We start from the raw sequence: 22489 nt of genomic DNA, 5'->3' as shown, positions 1-22489 counted from the left end.
TTGTCTTCGAACCGGCAGTACATGCTTCTCCCAAAATAAGTTCTTCACTTGCACTATTACTAAGACCAGATGACGAACCACAACTCTGATTTTAGTGACTTCCTCTTTCGAGTCTATCAAACCCTCATGATTAGCTCTTTTCCTAACATCTTCAAACGTAACAAACAAATTCAACCCTCGGTTCAGACGCAACATTCTTATATAGTACTCCAGCCCAACATTAGTAGTCACAACAACTGGGGGCGTCCTCACCCCCGTTGTCAATTGCATAAATGTAGGGATGCAGTATCTAAGTGTCGCCTTCTTCTCCACCAAACCGAACTCAGCCACCACTGAATCTTCCAATTCAACTAAACTCGCCGACGCCGTCAAAGGAACTACACGCGACAAAAGCTTGTTATTCACTTCAAACCCCCAAACGCCATCCTTCGAGCTACTCCAAAGGCCGGAAATCACGACACAGTAAGAAGGGAAATTATCCTGCATTACGTTTCATAAAACCCGATTACTCACGCATCCACAAATAACAAGTTACATAAATCGGAAAAAACCCTATCCACATGAATGCCAAACACATACATGCGCAGCCATGTCTCTCAAAACCCTAAAGCAGCTTCACGTTTCTCATCCACAACCTGTCTCACTTTCTTGTAACTCATAAAACATCCAACCTGTCGCCCAAAAAGGAAACTGAAACTACTATTATTTTCAGCCATCAGATCTAAACTAACAGTTACGATCGGACGGTCCCAATAACAAACCGAAATACAACTTAGTTTCGATTGTTTACTGCATAAGTTGGATGAAGACATTAAGTCTCGGAGCAGTTTGGGGAAGAGAAATTGACACCTAAGCCAATTACTTGACAAAATTATAACAATAGTCAGAAATAGGTCTAAGTGCAATAAGATTGAGAGAAAGTAGGTCTAACTGCCAATGACCCATAATTTAAATCTCTCTGTTTTATCCAACAATATAATCTAATGAATTATTTAGAAAATCAATAAAAAGTTTATGATTTCTTAAAAATTCAACCGGCTCATAGTTTTTTCATCGTTTTGGTAAGTGAAAAAAGAATAAACCAATATATTGGTTATCTTAAACCAATTGATTGGCTATCGTAAACCGATTGGTCGGCCCAAATTAGAGTATGAATCAGTGGTCTCGTCTCGTGGGACTTAGTTTAATTCACTTTTTTTCATTTGGGGTAGAGTCATTTCGTGCGCTTTCACAGAGACGACGACGACGACGACGCACACAGCTTCTTCACTTCTCAGTTCTCTACGTTTTCGTTTCACCTGAAATTTCACTTCTGCTTCGTCTTCCAGAGGTGGATCTCTAACTTGGGTAAAATCTCCCTCTCTGTTTCTTCGTTCTCTTCACTGATGGATCGTTGTTTAGCTATTTAGGGTTTTGTTACCACTCCTTTTTGCTTTTGGGTTTGCATCCACTAGAGCAAGTCGCGGGTTTTTTTTTCTCCTTTTCCTTGCGATTCGGGAAAATTGTTTTGCTCCGTCCCCCAATTTTACGGAATTTGTATGTGCATCCGCTTTGATTTATTCACATGAATTTTCACCACTCAGTTTTGCTTTTAGGTTCATAAAATTTTGTTCCTTTGTGATTTACTTGCTCTTGGGTTGTTTTAGATTTAGAGCTATTTTTTTAATCTGTTGGTATGGTTTTTTTTTATTTATTTGGCAGCCACCATTTCTTTGGTTGGGAATTGTCTTTGTTTGTATTATCATGTATATACAGTTCTTGTTTGTTTCTGAATTGTGTAATCAGTACTTGTATGCTCGGTGTGATGCAGGTGATGGTGTAATTTAAAATTAAGATGACATCCTCGCATAATATTGAGTTGGAGGCAGCTAAGTTTCTGCATAAACTTATTCAAGATTCTAAAGATGAGCCTGCAAAGCTAGCAACTAAACTTTATGTGGTAATGTGACTTCACCAGGTCTATGCTTTACTTTGTATTCTGAGCTTTAATCCCGTGCTTTTTAACTTCATTCATTCTTTTTGATTGTTTGTAGATATTGCAGCACATGAAAACCAGCGGAAAGGAACACTCGATGCCCTATCAAGTCATATCTAGGTATTGTTTTCCTAAGATATCACTAGTTATTTGTTAATAAATTTACTTTTTTCGGTTGATTAAGATGAGACTATCTTCTTATGCTATGAGAGCATGAGGTTGTTCTACTAATACGGATGCTGTAGCATTATCCTATCTTGTATTTCTGTCTCAGAAGACTCACTTAATTCATTCACAGCTTGTTAATCTGGGTCTTTGGCTCTAACTGTTATCATGCTTTTGAAAATTTATACTTTTGCGCCTGTTTTTCATTTTACTTCGACTAATATAATCTTTCTAAAACTCCAAGGGCCATGGACACTGTAGTCAATCAACACGGTCTTGACATTGAAGCTTTGAAGTCATCGTGTCTTCCTCATGCTGGTGGTACCCAAACGGAAGATTCTGGGTCTGCTCATTTGGCTGGTATATCCTTTCTCTCCTTTGTTTCAGCTGAGAGTGTGCTAACCAGATACCCCTCCATGAGCTAGGAGTTTTGTTTATCATGTGGGGAAATTGGTATTCTTCTTTTTATTGTGAGCTAAACGTCTTGCATCAATGTGTGAGTACAGGGTCTTCCCAAGTGGTTGGAGTTAGCAATGAGGGCAAAGCAAGTCTAGTTGAAAATGAGATGTCAAAATATGATGCATTCACTTCTAGTAGGCAGCTTGGTGGATCAAACAGTGCATCACAAACCTTTTACCAAGGGTCTGGAACTCAGAGTAACCGATCATTCGATCGTGAGAGTCCATCCAACTTGGATTCTACGTCGGGGATCTCCCAATCTCAAAGAGAGGGCAAGTCAAGTGGAAAGAGAAAGAGAGGTGAATCATCACTTTCATGGGAACAGAATATGGATAACTCTCAAATATTTGATAGCCACAAGATTGATGATCAGACTGGAGAAGTAAGCAAAATAGAAATGCCTGGTAATTCAGGTAGGATGTTTGTTTCAACGTTGTTTCTTGCAGTACAGAGCATATCCTTTTTAATCTAGCATAGAAGAAACACCCATTTTTTGTGTAAGCTTTGGTTATCTTATTTGTATATATTGTCTCCATTAAACCTCAGGTGACATTAGGAATATGCATGTTGGGTTGTCATCAGATGCTTACACGACTCCACAGGTATATAACGGTATTACGTTTCCTGAATCCTCCAGATAAGATACATATTATGTACGTAACATTTTGTTTATGAAATCATTTTGAGCCTCCCTGAGTCTGCCAATTTCAAATATTCTTGGACTATTGTGGTCCACTTATCTGATGCACAAAATCATTTTTGAGAATGTAAAAAGAGATAGAGTGCTGGCGCATAGTGGCTTATTCTTCGAAACATTTGTCTATCCGTAGAAGTATTTTTTTTTTGTTTCAGTATTGGAAATACGAAAAGTATACTTGCATTTCCCTTGATCTTTTAGAGACTTAAATGCCACTAAAATCATTTTAAAACGTAATTTGATTAACCCCTAGCCTTCTATATGAAGGTTTGAAGCTTACTTGCATTTAGTTTGACTTTGGCTCTGCACAACGTCCTTTCCCCTTTTACTTCCTACCAAAGATACCTTGTTTGGAATCTATCCCCTCTATATGTGGCATCTTGTTTTCTATGGCAGTGTGGCTGGCAAAATAGCGAAGTCACAGCAATCAGGCCTCCGGTACACAAAGAAGCTGGAAATAATGTTGCAGCAGAGGGATCACTGCCCTCAGGTTCACCTTTTAGAGAGCAACAATTGAAGCAGCTCAGAGCCCAGTGCCTTGTGTTTCTAGCTCTCAGGTACTTTACAGTCTCCTAGCCAATTGTTTAGTCAATTTGGTGCAATTATAACGCCGGAAATGTCTGGTTAATTTCCTTCTTGTAGAAATGGTTTGGTGCCAAAGAAACTGCATGTAGAGATCGCCCTTCGAAATACTTTCCGGGAAGATGGTAATGTTGGTTCTCGCTGAAGTTGCTTTCTAATTTACGTTTTACATGCTTTCCCGTGGATCATAATATGCCTCCATTACAGACGGTTTCCGCGGAGAAATGTTTGATTCCAAAGGGAGAACACATACGTCCAGTGATTTGGGTGGCATTCCTGACGTCTCTGCACTGTTGTCAAGACCAGACAATCCCACTGGAAGATTGGATGAAATGGACTTCTCATCCAAAGAAACCGACAGATCAAGATTAGGGGAAAGAAGTTTTGCAAATACTGTATTTTCTGACGGGCAAAAGCTGCTAGCATCTAAAATTCCAGGCTCTCAAGCACAAAACCAAGTTGCTGCCAGTCATTCCCAACTGGCCTTTTCTCCTGGTTTGACCAAACACCCACCATCGGAGATGGTGGGGTGGGCTGGAGTAATCAAAACTAATGACCTCTCAACTTCAGCTGTTCAACTCGATGAATTTCACGCTTCTGGTTAGTGGACTACCTTAGCTAAGATTGTTTTTGAATGATGGTCTTTCCTTTTGGCGTGGAGTATTGTAAACTATTGTGGTTGATAACTCTTCAAACATGGATATATGGCACATATCAGATGAAGAGAAAGGTAATTTGCAACCATCACCTAAGTACACCATGTCGCAGAAATGGATCATGGGTCGACAGAATAAGAGACTATTGGTTGATCGGAGTTGGTCTCTTAAACAGCAGAAAGCCGACCAGGCAATTGGGGCACGGTTCAGTGAGTTGAAGGTCTCTCTCTCTCTAGCCCCCTTCTCTCTTCTCATTTAGTTAGTAGTACGTTTTGTTGTCATGGTGATTGAGTTTTGTTCCTGTTGTCAACTTTTTGCATTATATTATTACTTGTTGTTTTTGGTGGTTCTTGCTTTTCTGTGTTCTTGATCTTGTTATTGGAACAAATCCACAATCATATTTAAGTATCTGATTCTGGATAAAGACGTGCCTGACAATGTGATCTCGTAAAATGTTTAGCTCTCCAATGGTCAGCTCTACCCAGCTGAACCTGTCAGACTGATCCCGGGAATTAAATGATTAAGCTATATATTCAGTTTGATCTTAGTTGGTAACTTCTATTATTTGTTCGTCTTCCAGAGAGAAACACTGATTTCCTTCAGTTTACGAAATTCACTAGAAGAAATGTCCTGTGTTGAGGTTCTTATTTTCCTTTGTCATATATTAAGTAACTACAAGGTTGTTTTGGCCTTGGGGTAATTTTGTTGAAATGACCTTCACATTTGACGGAATACTGAAGAACTAGTTATACGTCACATAGTAGTAACACTAGAGAACTAGTTGCTTGTGTCCTTACTTTATTAAGTTCTCACTATCACTTATTCTGGATCTTGATGGCACTGATTCATATATCCAACTCTGCAGGAATCTGTGAGTTTGTCTGAGGATATATCTGCAAAGACCAAGAGTGTAATAGAACTGAAAAAGCTTCAGCTGTTAAATCTGCAACGGCGTTTGAGGAGGTAAGTGTATGTTATTTGCTTAGAAAATATTATTATGGAGATGTTTCTTCTACTTGTATCTGTTATGCTAATAGGTCGAGCTAACAGGGATACAACTAGATAATCTGTCTTTGTTATACTATTGAAGATGCGAACTTTCTTTTTATCTGTAAAATATGTGCATATACATATTCAACCTGTTGTTTCACCTCTCAGCTGCTAGTGTTTTGTTGACTTGTTGAATCAGTGAGTTCGTGTACAACTTCTTCAAACCTATTGCAACTGATGTTGAGCATCTAAAGTCATATAAGAAACATAAGCATGGCCGGAGAATTAAGCAGCTTGAAAAGTATGAGCAGAAGATGAAGGAAGAGAGACAAAGAAGAATTCGTGAGAGACAAAAGGAGTTCTTTGGGGGGTTAGAAGTTCACAAGTATGTGCCATTAGTTTTCGGACCTATTTCATTCTTTTTATTAGGTGAACCAAATAGTAGCAGATATATTTTATACTGCTTTGTACTGAATCCTTGTTTGGAACCTTGCTTTAGGGATAAACTAGAGGATTTGTTTAAAGTTAAGAGAGAAAGATTGAAGAGTTTCAATAGGTATGTAAAGGAGTTCCACAAAAGAAAGGAACGGCTTCACCGCGAGAAGATTGACAAAATTCAACGTGAGAAGATCAATTTGCTAAAGATAAATGATGTGGAGGGTTATCTCCGGATGGTGCAGGTTTGGTCTTTGAACTGAATATGGAAGTTTTTGGTTTATATTGCTTCTTTGATACTGGTCTGTAATTCTGAATGTTGGTGAATATGTAGGACGCCAAGTCAGATCGAGTAAAGCAACTACTCAAAGAGACTGAAAAGTACCTTCAGAAACTTGGATCCAAGTTAAAGGAGGCTAAATCTTTGACCAGTCGATTTGAGAATGAGGGAGATGAAACACGTATGTCAAATGCAACCGAAGATGAAACTTTGGTTGAAAATGAAGATGAGAGTGACCAAGCAAAGGCAAGTTCTATATCCTAAGAATTCCTTTTTTTATTGGTTGAGCATTCTTCCATCTGTTTCTCATGGTTAAGATACATGTGATGCAGCACTACCTGGAAAGCAACGAAAAATACTACTTGATGGCTCACAGGTAATATTCGACATCCTATAATTACAGTCTAAACATCACCCTTAGAGACATTCTAAAGCTTTCACTTTCTGTTTCGTAAGTGGAGTAGTTGTCATCTTTCTTGCCTCATTATTTTTTTCTCGAAAAGGTGGTTATGTTGTTTGTAAATAGAGTCGTATGTGCGTATCATTCCTCATTTATATATTCACAAAATTTCTTTTGCAGTATAAAAGAAAATATTAGTGAGCAGCCATCGTGCCTAGTGGGTGGAAAGTTAAGAGAGTAAGTGAACCATCCCCTCCTTACTATATATTTGATAACCTTTTGGTAATAGTTTTGCGTGGGATGTTTACAACTACAAAACCTTCATTTTAGGTACCAAATGAATGGCTTAAGGTGGCTACTTTCACTGTACAACAATCACTTAAATGGCATTTTAGCTGATGAGATGGGTCTCGGGAAAACTGTTCAGGTATTTAATGCCATCCTATTTGGGATATAGGCACACATGTTAGATTTTCGTATAAAATGCCTCTGTTCCAATAGTTATAAGGTTTTTCTTCTTTGTAGGTTATTTCTTTGATTTGCTATCTGATGGAGACGAAAAATGACAGAGGTCCCTTTTTGGTTGTTGTACCATCTTCGGTTCTGCCTGGTTGGCAGTCAGAGATTAACTTTTGGGCCCCATCAATTCATAAAATTGTTTACTGTGGGCCTCCTGAGGAAAGGCGCAAACTATTTAAGTAAAGAGAGACAAATTTTGTTTTTGTTGTTCTTTATGTCTCAGATATTAAAGCTCACTATCTCCTTTTTCGTTGTAGGGAGCAAATTGTTCATCAGAAGTTCAATGTCCTTCTGACGACATACGAGTATCTTATGAACAAGCATGATAGACCGAAATTAAGCAAGATTCACTGGCATTATATTATTATTGATGAAGGACATCGCATAAAGAATGCATCCTGCAAGCTGAATGCAGACCTGAAACATTATGTTAGCTCCCACCGACTCCTGTTAACCGGAACCCCATTGCAGGTACAGTCTCTTTCCTTCTCCCTCTCTTCTCATGTTGATATTGACGCATACTCTTGGCTTCACACAATTATGTTTGTTACTGTTTTCTGCTATTTGGATCGCCCACCATCTCATTATTTTACATCTGTTACAGAACAACCTAGAAGAATTGTGGGCTCTGCTTAATTTCCTGCTGCCTAATATTTTCAACTCGTCAGAAGACTTTTCACAGTGGTTCAACAAACCATTTCAAAGTAATGGAGAAAATTCTGCTGAGGAGGTAGCATTGACTGTATTTGATATTAAAAATCTAACTATTATACACTTCTTAAGGCATCGTGGTATTAACTACATGTGTATGGCTGCAATCTGACTAGGCGTTGCTATCAGAAGAAGAGAATCTACTGATCATCAATCGACTTCATCAAGTTCTTCGACCATTTGTGCTGCGTCGGCTGAAACATAAGGTTCACAACATAATATCACCCTTTTATCGCTATAATGATATTGAAAGATATCTTCCAATGCATTTATCTCAGTTATTTTTTCTGAATTTTTATTTAACATGTTTATAATTGTGTCGACTAACTTATTTTGGTAGGTTGAGAATGAGCTTCCTGAAAAGATAGAGAGATTGATACGCTGTGAGGCTTCTGCTTATCAGAAGTTGTTGATGAAGAGGGTTGAGGATAATTTGGGCTCGATTGGAAATGCGAAGGTGTTTTTTTCTGCTCCAAGTGTTGGCAGTTTTGTGATTATGTTGAGTTGTGTCTTAGTTTTTTTTCTGTTTACAGTCTCGTGCAGTGCACAACTCAGTAATGGAGCTTCGGAATATTTGCAATCATCCATATCTAAGCCAACTGCATTCAGAGGAGGTAATCATTTTCATTCTCTGTGGAATTATATATGTAAATGTAATGAATCACTGGTTCCCACTATGGAAAATCCTAATGAACGGCAATTTATTTTTTGTTAGGTCAATAACATAATTCCTAAGCATTTTCTGCCCCCAATTGTAAGACTGTGTGGGAAGCTTGAGATGTTGGATCGGCTTTTGCCTAAACTCAAAGCGACAGACCATCGGGTAATGCTTTCTCTATTCTCCCTTGTGGTGATAGGATAACTCTAATAATTTAATACTCTAAAATGCGAAAGCTGATTATTGAAGCTAGAGTGCCTTGCGTAATTGCATTGCCTTCGCTCTGAAGGACTATGATTCCTATCACCAGAACTTTTTGGAATTTTGTTGTGTTTGGATGTCTATTAGTATATTTTCCTTTTTTTTGGATGCTTCCATATCGCTTTATGCAGAACTTCACGTCCTCAACTATACAATCCTCTGTTATTTGTGAAATGCACAAAAATATCTTAGTTTGTAATTTGTTTTTTGCAAAACCTTATAAATGACTGTTACTTTTTCTTTTTGGTATCCATGAATTCCCGCAGGTTCTTTTCTTTTCCACAATGACGAGGCTTCTTGATGTTATGGAGGATTACCTCACCTTGAAGGGGTACAAATACCTTAGGTTGGATGGGCAAACATCTGGGGGTGATCGTGGTGCTCTTATCGATGGTTTCAACAAGTCGGGTTCCCCATTTTTCATATTTCTGTTAAGGTGATGCATCATATAGCGTGGCCTGGCTTTCTGTAGCTCTAATCTCTATCAGGATGCTTCATGTTCACTCTTAATAGGTTTAGTTATGTTCCGAAATACTACAAGTTGTAAACTTTTGGGCGTTCAGTACTACTAATATGTATTTGTATGTGATTGCTAAAATCTTTCATGGAAATTCAGCATACGGGCTGGTGGAGTAGGAGTAAATCTTCAAGCTGCTGATACTGTGATATTATTTGACACCGACTGGAATCCTCAGGTTAGATATAACATTTCCTCGTATTTACTATAGTTGAATACTGTGGACATCAGGCCAGACTTGAAGCAGCACTTTTTATACAATTCAGGTGGATCTGCAAGCTCAAGCAAGGGCGCACAGAATTGGCCAGAAAAAAGATGTGCTTGTTCTTCGTTTTGAAACGGTAAGTTCATTTATTTATTGTGTTCGAGGATTTCAAGCATCTGAAAAATTGGGTTGATAATTCAATGAAACCTTCAAAGTCCAAAGTTCACTGAGTTTGTGAATGGTTGTAACTTTCACCCTGGTGTTTTTAATTTCTGTTGTTTCATCATTGGGCTATCTAATGTAGTGTTTCTGTCCTAAATCTATGACTGTTCAACTGACTTATGGGGCAAATAAAAATGTGCAGTACTCTTGGGAGATACCAATTGTTTCTTGGCTGTTCCCGTTCAATCGATATATAATCAAGCTGTTTGAACTGTTTGTTTGTCTTTCTTCCTTAATTGTATCCTAAGGTCAATTCGGTTGAGGAGCAAGTCAGAGCTTCAGCTGAGCACAAACTTGGAGTTGCTAACCAGAGTATAACCGCTGGCTTCTTTGACAATAACACAAGGTTACTCATGAGACATCCCTTTTATGCTTCAACAAGTTTCAACTACCAATTCTCTAAAAAATATTCTTACTTTGTAACAGTGCTGAAGATCGTAAGGAATATCTGGAATCCCTTTTGCGTGAATCAAAGAAAGAGGAGGATGCCCCAGTATTGGATGATGATGCCTTAAATGATCTTATAGCTCGAAGGTGACTGCTCTTTTTCATATCGTTTTTTTTTTCAGAATATATTACTTGTGCACATATTTTTATTTTATAACTGCCTATGCATACATGGTTGTTAAATTATCATGATAGTTTTGTTCCTTTGCATGTGCACTGTGATAAATCTAGCAATTCTATAAGATTACTGCCAACAGTTTGTAAAAAGTATTTGCACTTTCTAACTGTAAACAATTATCTGCTATCGTATCTTTACATAATATTTTCTATCTGCATAGCATCTACTAGTTTTCTTCAGGTGTGATGTGTTAATTATTCTTAAGTAAGATAACTTTTTTACATTTCCATGCATCTCGATTTTTTTTCTACTTTCTTGCAGATCTGACATGTTTGTTGTCTTTGTAGGGAGTCAGAGATTGATATCTTTGAGTCCATCGACAAGCAAAGGAAAGAAAATGAGATGGTATGCTTGTTCTTATTATAATTTCGGGTTATTTCGTTTTATGATGTTTATCTGAAAAAGCTATGGCCCTGCAGGAAACATGGAATACCTTGGTACATGAGCCAGGGTCTGATAGTTTTGACCATATAACACCTATACCCTCTCGGCTTGTTACTGAAGATGATTTAAAACTATTATATGAAACAATGAAACTCAATGATGTCCCGATGGTTGCAAAAGAATCAACTGTTGGCATGAAACGGAAGGATGGATCAATGGGAGGCCTGGATACTCACCAATATGGAAGAGGGAAACGAGCAAGAGAGGTTTGTTGAGTTCTCTTCATAATATGATCCTGCATGTAGCATTTTTGCGTATAACCATAAAATGACAAATGTTGCAACTTCATTAGGTTCGATCTTATGAAGAGAAATTAACAGAGGAGGAGTTTGAGAAGTTGTGTCAGACTGAGCCACCTGATTCTCCCCAAGGCAAGGGCGAAGGAAGTGAAAAAAGCTTGGCGGATGATACATCAGTTATTCCACTTGAAACCTCTATTGACACACTACTCCCTACATCTCCGACACATGCAATAACTTTACAACCAATGGAACCTCTAAGGACACAGCCGCAGCCCCTGAAAGAAGAAACACAACCTATCAAACGGGGCCGTGGTAGGCCGAAGAGAACGGATAAAACCTTGACTCCGGTATCGGTATCAGCTGTAAGCAGGACACAGGCATCAGGGAATGCAATATCATTGGCAGTAACTGGTCCTGATTTTGGTAGTCCGGATAAACAGCTAGAAGCAGCTTCTAATTCTAGTTCTTCTCTGGCCCTGACATCGCCTGATTTATCTGCTCCTCCTGGATTTCAATCATTGCCAGCATCTCCTGCTCCTATGCCAGTAAGAGGTCGAGGTAGGGGAAGAAGCAGGGGGCGTGGAGCAGGAAGGGGAAGAAGAGGTGAAGGTGTATTGCATGGTTCCAACAGTTCTAGTACTCAGAGAACTGAAACCGCTGCATCTCTTGCAAGGGATCCAGAAGCCACAAACTCTACTCTTCCTCCTGCATCTGAGAATGTTTCTAGAGTCCCTAAACCTAGTGACGGAAGTACTTCGTATCCTGATCCAGTACCTCCTGTGCGTTCTGTAACTACTGCAGTCCAATCAGACAAAGCAGCAGATAGTAACCTAGATGCACCACCTGGGTTTGATTCAGGATCCCATGCTCAGACGCTAAATGTACTTGAGAATTCATTGGAAATAAAAGCAGCTTCTGTAAAGAAGAGGCCTTTGATGCAAGGTGTTAGCTCCCAGCATCCAGGACTTAATAAAAAGCCGCATGATTTGCCAGTCTCCACTAGCTCCACTTTGTCGGGTAAATAAATCAAACATCACTTTTTAGATTTCATATTCATGTAGGAGGTGTAGTTATAACTTGCATGAGGATGATGGAGAACATAATGCTGACGAGAATCTTATTGCCATATTATTTTGGCAGGTGCTGGCCCAATACAAAATCAGAGTGCTGTCTCTTCTGTTTGTGATGGATCCAAAAGTCCTTCTGTAGCCTCTGTTGAGGCTGTAAGAAATAAACATCCAGAGGGTCGAACATATACAGCTTTGCCAGGTGTGACAGCTGCACCTTCTGATGCTACTCAGCCAGTGAGTTCGCAACCTGGTGGTTCTACAGTTGAAGGTAATAAATCTATGAAGCATCGTAACTTGCTTAAAACTTTCTGGTTTCTAAATCTTTTCCGTGTTGTACATGTCATCTTTAGCTCAAGAAGCCAATGTTCCTTCTCTTCCTGCAGCCGTTCCTGCTAAGAGGCGAGGCCGCAATTTGCCAAGTAGAGGAGAAACTCCCAGACGCCAAGGAAAGAGGCGTGGCCAAGCTTTACCTGCTACTGATGGCTCTTCTGGTAGGAGTACAGGATTAACACCACAAATAGAGGTCAAGGTTGGTAATTCATCAGGCACCAAAGCTATATCAGCTGGAAATAAGTGTGATGCTGTTGCCAAAGAACAACCCCACTTAAGCCAGTCAGTTGCATCCAATATTCACTCTTCTTTTAGCTTGGGTCAGGAAAGTAGAAGAGACACCTCTGGTATTGGTGGTTCTACTAGGAAACAAACTGCTGATGTAACTGATGTTGCTCGTGTCATGAAAGAGATCTTTTCAGAGACTTCCCTATTAAAACATAAAGTTGGAGAGCCTTCTGCAACAACGAAAACAAATGCGCCTGACGCACAATCCCCAAGTGAGATGAATTTGCACAGAGTTGAAACCCACGAGGCAGAGAATGAAATCCAATCTGCGAAGCGAATGGAAGAGGATTCTTGTGGTGTTAAGACTCAAGAAGCTCCATATAACTTGAGCAAGGAAGAAAAAATTGTTTCAGATATTTCTCATCCTGTTCCTGGTAATCTGACAACTTCAGGTTCAGTTGCAAACAAGGATGGTGACATTGGATCGACTAAGGCTATTTCCGAGAATGACCTTGTCAAGATTCCGGGTGGTGAAGTAGATTCTTCTGTGATATCACTCACTTTGGGAAATGCTTTTGCTGCTAAGTCGTCTTTGGAAAAGTGCTCCACAGATCAGCTTGTGGAAGAAAAACTGTCTCAAGATACTGTTCATGGTGAAACATGCCGCGTGGGTGTAGACCTGTCCGAAGAAAAAACATCTTCAGTGAGTTATGTTCGATCTGAGCCTATTGCATCTGCGTCGACAACTGCGGAACCTCTACCAACTGAAAAGTTGGAAACAAACATTTCTTTTCAAGTGGAAGGTGAAAGAAGAGAAGACGAGGATGGTGAAAGAAGAGAAGCTATCCTCCTAAGTCCGGAGGAAAAAAAGAATGTTAACTCCAACATTGAGACACATTCTGAGGACCGTCAAGACAGCAGAACAGATGAAGTTCCTCATGTTGATGGAGAATCTGTTGAAATTGCAAATCAGACGGTGAAAGAAGATGAGGCAGCAAATTCTGTTGAAGTTCAATCGTCTATGCTGGAGACAGATGAATTGCCTAATGTTGGACAAAAGGGTCACAGTAACATTGACATGCAGACATTGGTTTTAGCTACACGTAAAGAGAACTCTATGTCCCTTGACGATACAGATAATGATCCTATATCTAAATCTGCTGATACAGAACAAGATCCTGAAGAATCTGTTTCGGTCCAAGGTGTTGATAGGCCTAAACTTGGTACTGCTGACACACAGATGGAGGATACCGATGATGCCAAAATTCTAGTGGGCTGTTCAGTTGAGAATGAGGAGAAAGAGAAAACTCTTCAATTCCATATGCCCAGTGGTGATGCTGTTAGCCATACCCCTTCTGAGAAGATAAAAGATAGTGAAGGAGATGATTTACATGGAAAGTCTCTAGTTTCCTGTCCAGCAATGGAAGCGATGGAACATAAGGGGCTTGAATCAGAGACACATGCTCATACAGAATCAAGTGGTATTGATAGGGAAAATGAAATATCAGAATGTATGTCTGATGGCGAAAAAATGAATATTTCATCTGAGCAGGTCCCAGATGCATCACATGATTTAAAAGTACCACAGGATCCAACAGATATTCCCCTAGTTGGTGAGACAGACCCTGAACACATGCAAGATAATGCGGATGTACCTGCATCACCTCACAGAGCAGCGCCAAACATTGTGGTTTCCCAGTCTGAAGGAAAACAGTCTCCAAGTATCTTACCGGACGATGTGGCAAGACAACTAGAAAGTATGTCTAGTGACGAAAAAATGAATATTTCATCTGAGCAGGTTCCAGATGCATCACATGATTTAAAAATACCACAGGTTCCAACAGATATTCCCCTAGTTGGTGAGACAGACCCTGAACACTTGCAAGAAAATGCGGATGTACCTGCATCACCGCACAGAGCAGCACTAAACATTGTGGTTTCCCAGTCTGAAGGAAAACAGTCTCCAAGTATCTTACCGGACGACGTGGCAGGACAACTAGAAAGTATGTCTAATGATGAAAAAATGAATATTTCATCTGAGAAAGTCCCAGATGTGTCACATGGTTTAAAAGTGTCCCAGGATCAAACAGACGTTCCCCTAGTTGTTGAGAAAGTCCCTGAAAATTTGCAAGTGAACGAGGATGTGTCCCAGTCTGAGGAAATTCAGTCTCCAAGTATCTTGCCTGACGAGATACCAGGACAACCAGACGATGGCAACTGTGAGCAAGTGGATACCATGCAGAACAGTACCTATATTGATGTTGGCATAATTTCAAGTAAGACGTGTGAGCCTTCGTCTTCTATCCAGTCTGAGGATGAGAACAGAAATAGCTTATCACAGTGTGAACCGGCAGAAGTAGTTGAACAAAGGGATTTAAGGGATCAAACTTGCACAGGGTCTGTGGAATCTCAGGTAGAGATAACCGCTGCTATGCTTGAAAATAAATCAGCTAATATCCAGCCCCTGCAATCCATTTTGGTTGATCAAATGGATACAGAAGAATCCAAAGATCCTTGTGTCGCTAATATTTGCAACGCTAATTTAAGTGTTGATGCGTCTTTACAGCAATTAGCTGATATCCACGCCGAGCCATCCATTTTGCTTGATCAAATGGATACTGATGAATCCAAAGATCCTTGTGACAGTAATATTTGCAACACTGATATTAGTGCTGATGTGTCTTTACATCAGTCAGCTGATATCCAGCCCGGGCCATCTACTTTGGTTGATCAAATGGATACTGAAGAATTCAACGACCCTGATGCCAATCATATTTGCAACACTGAGAGACGTGCTGATGTTTCTTTAGACCAGTTAGCTGATATCGAGCGCTCATCATCTGATACAGTTGTGCAAAAGGACATTGAGGATCAAGATCAAGTTGAAGCTGCTGGATGTGAGTTAGTTGCTGTCTCGACCTTAACAGAACCTCAAATTCCATTACCACCATCCACAGAGCCAGTGGTTGCTGAAGGTACAGAATCCCCTTCTTTCCTTCCAATGACGGCGGAAGAAAATGCCGAGAGGCAAGTAGCTGATATCGAGCACTCATCGCCTCCTACAGTTCTGGAAAAGAACATTGTGACACAAGATGAAGGTCAAGTTGAAACTGCTGTATCTGAATTAGGTGATGTCTCTACTGAATGTTCGACAGAACCTCAAGTTCAATTACCGCCATCTGCAGAGCCAGTGATTGCCGAGTGTACAGAACATTCTTCGTCCCTCCCAATGATGGAGGAAGAGAATGCTGATAGCCAATTAGCTGATATCAAGCCCTCGTTGTCTCCTACAACTGTGGAAAAGAATAGTGAGGATCACGTTCAAGTTGAAACTGCTGGTTGTGAGTTAGTTGATGTCTCTACCGGATGTTTATCAGAACCTCAAGTTCCTTTACCGTCATTCGCAGAGCCAAAGGGAGATATGCACACTCACTTGGACGAAACAAAGAAATCTGAAATCGTGGTTGCCGAAGGTACAGGATTCCCTTCAGCTCTCCCAATGACGGAGGAAGAAATTGCCGAGCGCCATTTAGTTGATATCATGCCCTCATCGTCTCCTATGGTTGTGGAAGAGGATCAAGTTGAAACTGATGGATGTGGGTTAGTTGATGTCTCTACTGGATCTTCGGCACAACCTCAAGTTCAATTACCGCCATTCACAGAGCTAGTGGAAGGTACACGCGATCATTTAGAGGAATCTGAAACTGTGGTTACTGAGAGCCAATTAGCTGATATAGGGCCATCATCCTCTCTTACAGTTGTGCATAAGAACATTGAGGATCAAGATCAAGTTGAAACTGCTGGATGTGAGTTAGTTGAAGGTTCAGAACCTCAAATTCAATTAGAGTCATCCGCAGAGCCAGAGGAAGGCATGCACGTTCAGTTAGAGGCAGAAAATACACCTGAAACCTCAGAGCTAGTGGAAGGTACACGCGATCATTTAGAGGCAACAACGGAATCTGAAACTGTGGTTACTGAGAGCCAATTAGCTGATGTAGAGCCATCATCGTCTCTTACAGTTGTGCATAAGAACATCGAGGTTCAAGATCAAGTTGAAACTGCTGGATGTGAGTTAGTTGAAGGTTCAGAACCTCAAGTTCAATTAGAGTCATCCTCAGAGCCAGAGGAAGGCATGCACGTTCACTTAGAGGCAGCAAAGACACCTGAAACCTTGGTTGCTGAAGGTTCAGAATTCGCTTCATCTCTCTCAATGACGGGTAAAGAACATTCAGAGAACCAATTACCAGATAGCGATCCCTCATTGTCTCTTACAGTTGTGCAAACAAACATTGAGGATCAAGATCAAGTTGAAACTGCTGAATGTGAATTTGTTGATGTCTCTACGAGCTGCTCGTCAGAACCTCAAGTTCAATTACTCCCATCCCCAGATGCAGTGGGAGGTATGCACGTTCACAAAGAAACCGTGGTTGCTGAAGATACAGAGACGCCTCCATCCCTCCCGAAGATGGAGGAAGAAAATTCCGAGAACCCACGGTTTGCACTGTCGGACAGGCTTGACGGTGAATCCGACAGTGCAAACGTTGTTGTTGTTGAAGGAAGTTGTGTCGAGGCAAATTTACTGGTCACCGAAGAGAGCAAAGCAGAGGAACCAAAAGACAATGATAATGTTTAGTTCATTTCTTCTACATTAAGTTGTAAAACTTTGATTATCTAATATCAGGAACTCTTAGTAACACTTTATTCTATTGTATCGTTTTGAAGAATGAAAGCCCGTAAATTAAGAAAGAAGCTTGTATCGCCTGGAAAAAATAGTTTCCTATGTTCTGTTGAAGATTTGTAGACTGTATCGTATTCTCTCAAAAAATATTCATTACCTTAGTCATGACTTCTTTGGTTTCCACATCCTTATTGTTCACTAATTTTTTACCCAAGAAGAGCAAAACAAAACGTGAACATTTTGGTTGTATTATGAGATAAAAGAATAAGAGAAAAAAAGTACTCCCTCTGTTCAAAATATATGATGTTTTAGTTAAAGCACGTAGATTAACAAGTCTCTACTTTTAACAAGTTCAACCAATCAGAAACAATATTGTATAATATAAAATACTAAACGAATCTAAAAGTTGCATAGTGATAGTGATAGTGCACAGGTAGATTAATAAGTCTCTACTTTTAACAAGTTCAACCAATCATAAACAATACTGTATAATATAAAATACTAAACTAATCTAAAAGTTGTATAGTGATACTGATAGTGCACAGATTGCGACTCTTACTTTGAGGACCGCACTAATACCCAAAAATGATGAGTGTAACAGATGTGGATAGTTGAGACTGTGTCCACAAACTTGGCTTGGACAAGAGACGTGGGCAAGAGAGAGGACTTTGATATTTAATATTTTTTCTATGAACATTGGAATATTCCCTCTCAATTTTAAATTTTTACTTGGATAGAAATTAATTTTTACGATACATATTATTATAATATAGGAGATAAGGTCCGTCTTATTATCCAGATAGAAATTAGAAAACATCATTAAGAATAATTAAATAGTAATATGCATGTTTATAGATTTATCTGGTAACATGTTAATATTGAATCTGAATTTTTTATATTTCATTTCAATATTTTCTCAGTTCTATTATATAAGAGTTTTAAAGCTTTTTTGCTCTATTTTATAATATATTTTTAAATTTCTATGTACAATTTTTATTAATATAAAAAACTATGAATATTTGAACTATGCAGTATATTTTCCTATTACTTGTAGTTTTATAAATGACATAATATTTATTGTTTATTAATCTTTGTGCTTTTATCCAAAAACTGTTATAGCACATAGAGTACCATTTAAATATTTATACCATCATGATAAAAACAAAATTTTAAGTTTAATTACACATTTCATCTTAATGCAGAGAACTAAATATTTTATATCAAACACAATTAATACACCATACAAATAAAAATTAACAAAATATAATTCGCAAAAATACTGAATCAACATTATTTAAGATAAATTTGTGTTTTTTTTTGGCAAAATTTAAGATATATAACAAATGTTGTTATCTTATAAGTACTAATTTTACTTCATGTCATAATCAATTTTAAATGAGTGAAATTTATAAAATAAAAACATATATAAATATATAGAGACATTCTCACCAAATAACCGAAGATTCATTCCTATAAATTATAATTTATTTCGAATTATCTTATGTTTTAACATATACATTACAAAAATACATGTGTTGAAATTATAAAATTAAACATAAAAAAATATTAATATTCTTAAATGAATTTTTTAAATGATATATATTAATATTTGAAATTTTTTTAATCTAAAATAAATTTCATCGTTAGACATTCGATTTAGTAATCATATTTAACTATATATTTCATCGTAAAACCATAATTCACTTCTTCATGGATTAGAGTTAAAATCTTCATGGATAATATGTATATTGGTTAGTATTTTAAATTTAACAATAAAAGTAATCAGTGAAAAAACAGTTAATATCCATAAAATTTTTGGAAATCCAAAAATATCCTAAATATTATTCTTCTATATGTCATAATTTCATAAGTAATACTTTTGTCAATTTTCATCAATTAACCAAAAATTCATTTCTACAAACTCATTTTTTTCAGGTTTCTCATATTACCACATGCATTAAAATCTTTAAACTAAAACATGTGAAACTATACTAATGCACATCATGTATTGAATTTTTTTTCTTTTTAAGTTCGATAAAAAAAAATTATACTACAATGATAGGATACAATTTATTAACAGCTGATAGATAGCGTTGTTACACAAAACAAAAATTGTGTGGAATACGTGAAATCAAGAAAACATATATCTTATTGAGCTGATCCTTAATTTAAAGGCATAACTAAGAAAATAAGATTTTTAATAAATAAATAAATAAATTGGACATAAATTACAAATAACTTAGAGTCTATCCTGGATTGATGACATTGATACGATAGTCTAAATTTTCTTTATAAAACATTGTTTCGTCGTTTTATGTGGCAAGTATTTTCTGGTTGTATCGCGGTTACGGCAAATCTCTGCAAACGTGGTATAAGTTGTGATACTATGTGTGGCCTTTGTGGTTGTCCGCCAGCTAGACAGGTTTGGGCTTTGTCGCATTTTTCGACTAGCCCGGATTTCTTTCTCTCGGTGTCTGTTTTCACAAACATAGATTTTCTTTTTTAGCGTTTTACAAATATTCCAGAACAGGAATATTTCCCTTGGATTATGTGGTATATCTGGAAAGCGCGCAATGATAAACTTTTTGGTAACTTTGACTCAAATCCTCTGGCCATTTTGCGGTTAGCGGAGGATGAGGCGAAAGCTTAGGCTCTGGCTCAAGTAGAGGATATGGTATTAGCTTCGGATGCTACCACAACAGTGGTTCACCGTAGAAATGGGGGATTAGGGGTTTCTAGGTCTTGCTCGAGCTATACTTGTTTCGTAGATGATTCCTGGAAAGCAACAGATCATTTTGCGGGTAGAGGATGGTTTTGTACTTCGCCTTGGGGTGATGGCCCTACTATGGGTGCTGCCAATCATCGTTGTAGTCTCTCTCCTCTTCATGCCGAGATTGAAGCCCTTGTTTGGGCTATGCGTTGTATGATTGGAGCGGATAACCAATCTGTTGTTTTTCTCACCGACTGCTCTGACTTAGTGAAAATGGTGTCTTCGCCTTCCGAGTGGCTAACTTTTACGCCTTATTTGGAGGACATACAGGCGGATAAAGAGGAGTTTGTTTCATTTTTTTGGTCTATGTCCCTCGCTCTCAGAATGGTAATGCGGATAATTTAGCGCGTCGTGTTCGCACTCTACCGCACTTAGTTACCTATGTAAACAATATTCCTACGCATTGGCTTGTTTGAGCCAATCTTGTATTTTGTTATAAAAAAAAAAAGAAAAAAAAAAACATTGTAACCTCCTATTGAAGTTTAATTAGTTAAAAATAATCAAAAATATATATGTCAAAACGTGTTTGGGATAAGAACTATAAAAAGGCAATATGGAGTGGAGCATTGGCTCCAACTATCCACCTAAGTCCATCTAGAGCGCATCCGAACTAAATGGTGAGAGAAATTTCAACCAGTGGATTTGAGACCCATTAATTCCATCATCATTAATCTATTGGTCGGCATATATACGTTTCCTTACAAACGTTATTTTATAGGACATAAATGTGAAATAAATTAAAAAGGAGAATTGAGAAAGGAAAAACAAGAAAAATAAGTCAATTGTCTTCTTAAAATGAGGATAAGATCCAATTGAAAAGTTAATATTAGATTTTGACATCTACAAGGAAAAGATAGTGACCTAGAGAAGTTGTGGAAGGAGATGTGAAAATGTCTCTAACATTGACACATCTAATAATTTCATTTAACACGTCTCTTTAATCTCTCCGTTCACTTTAATGTCTTAACGATTATTAAGTTATTGAATGTGTCATACCTTTAATTAGAAAATTTCATGTTCTATTGGCTCTTTTTAAGGCTGGTTGTTGATCAAGCACTATGATGTTGCTAGCTAGAACTTTCTTTGTAACATTTTGTTCCGTGCGAAAATCATCTTTCTAAATTTCGGATAAGAGGACCATTTGAAAAAGGGCAATGACTCGTATAAATATACTTGAAACTAAAAAAAGAAAAACTATTTTTAATAATTACTATAGTGATAATTTTATATACGTACGATTTGTTTACCCAAACTACAGCTCGACAACATTAACATAGATTTGAAAACGATCTTTAAGTCAACAAAAGTGGTAATTTCTCTTTTTTTTCAAAAGTGGTAATTTCTCTATTAAACATTTTTCAGAAAAAAAAAAAAAAAAAAAAAAAAAAAAAAAAGAGAGAGAGAGAGGTATGCTCCACAAGTTATCTGAAATGTATTAGTATTGGTATTTGGTTAATTTATTATCCTAAAAAAAAAGATATTTATATCAATGTGTAATAAAAAAAAAAGGAGTGGTAATTAAAATAAATAATTCAGTCACATCTTATGCTGCATAATCTTTCTAATCTTGAATTTCTTTTAGCTATTGAATATACAATAAAATCTAGTAAAAAAACTCTTTAAGAATTTGTAACATTCGTTAAATTTTAAGCTAAGATATATTCACCTTAATAGAAAGGATAATAGTTTGATTTTTTGTTTAATATTATGGATACTAATTTTTGATAGATTAATGAGAAATATAATTAAACAATTTGATAAGGATTGTATTCAACCTTTACCAAACAATTTTTTTAATAAAGTTAAATTAGATAGTCGTAAATCTCAAAAAAAAAAAAAGATGAGTGCGTAGCCAGTAATTTTAAAGTGAGAGACTAGTAAAATTGTGAAACAAATTAGAAAATTAGTCAGTAATATAATTATTAGAAAGCAAATTATTATCTTAGAAAGCTTGAGGATAGTAAGTGAAGATGATGATGGATGATGTTCCAAAGCATATGAGGGACAAGATGTGATTTGCATAGAGATGTTTTATGTGGGAACATGTCTTAGTGGGAATAACCTTAAATAGAGACAACATTTTAAATTAAGCCCTGTTTTGCCCATTGCACCCTACATGTTCTTAATAATAATACTGCTTCGGTGGCTTCGTAGTTGGATTCCAACCAATTTCACAAATTTTGGGTATGGAAAATAACAATAAAATTCTAGGGACTTATCTGTTATTCACCTTGGTACATATTGTGTGTTGTATTTTTTTATTTTCTTGTTAAAATTTGCATTAATGTGTGTCTAAGTACGTAAATCTATTAATATGATTTGACTTCAGACAAAAGAGTAAAGATAGAGAGGGGTGACACAGGATTTCCA

At 37.6% G+C, this 22489-nt stretch overlaps 1 protein-coding gene across 8 annotated transcripts; it reads left to right on the top strand.

The window, feature by feature from the left end:
- Positions 1-1171: 1171 nt before the first annotated feature.
- LOC104750072 (chromatin structure-remodeling complex protein SYD-like) lies at positions 1172-17633 on the top strand. 8 transcript variants are annotated; one of them, XM_087490698.1, is made up of 35 exons: positions 1172-1347; positions 1811-1939; positions 2034-2095; positions 2385-2500; positions 2647-3012; positions 3146-3201; positions 3693-3853; positions 3939-4003; positions 4086-4478; positions 4597-4754; positions 5400-5497; positions 5724-5909; positions 6024-6204; positions 6294-6485; positions 6572-6615; positions 6820-6876; positions 6970-7066; positions 7165-7337; positions 7416-7629; positions 7763-7888; positions 7986-8075; positions 8210-8326; positions 8403-8483; positions 8585-8692; positions 9055-9224; positions 9405-9483; positions 9572-9646; positions 9981-10078; positions 10159-10266; positions 10645-10702; positions 10777-11007; positions 11094-12060; positions 12184-12381; positions 12497-16345; positions 16430-17627. In XM_087490698.1, exons 2-35 carry the CDS (start codon positions 1835-1837, stop codon positions 17302-17304), a joined length of 9954 nt encoding a protein of 3317 aa, XP_087346824.1. In that variant the 5' UTR covers positions 1172-1347; positions 1811-1834; the 3' UTR covers positions 17305-17627. The 8 variants fall into 8 exon arrangements, with proteins under 8 accessions (XP_087346824.1, XP_087346823.1, XP_087346819.1 ...); XM_087490697.1 differs by having other exon boundaries at positions 12464-16345; positions 16430-17621; XM_087490693.1 differs by having other exon boundaries at positions 1172-1330; positions 12464-17633.
- The last annotated feature ends 4856 nt before the right edge of the window (positions 17634-22489 follow it).

This window comes from Camelina sativa, chromosome 16 (assembly GCF_030686135.1).
Source record: "Camelina sativa cultivar CO46 ecotype springtype chromosome 16, ASM3068613v1".
NCBI classification, from domain to species: Eukaryota; Viridiplantae; Streptophyta; class Magnoliopsida; order Brassicales; family Brassicaceae; genus Camelina; species Camelina sativa.
The sequence above is the reverse complement of the archived record's forward strand: the minus strand, read 5'-3'. Positions and strand labels throughout refer to the sequence as shown.

Coding starts and splice junctions, on each gene's coding strand:
- LOC104750072 (XM_087490693.1), top strand. CDS start 1,835: ATGACATCCTCGCATAATATTGAGTTGGAGGCAGCTAAGTTTCTGCAT. Junction 2,096..2,384: donor CCCTATCAAGTCATATCTAG/GTATTGTTTTCC, acceptor TAAAACTCCAAG/GGCCATGGACACTGTAGTCA. Junction 10,703..10,776: donor AAAGGAAAGAAAATGAGATG/GTATGCTTGTTC, acceptor ATGGCCCTGCAG/GAAACATGGAATACCTTGGT.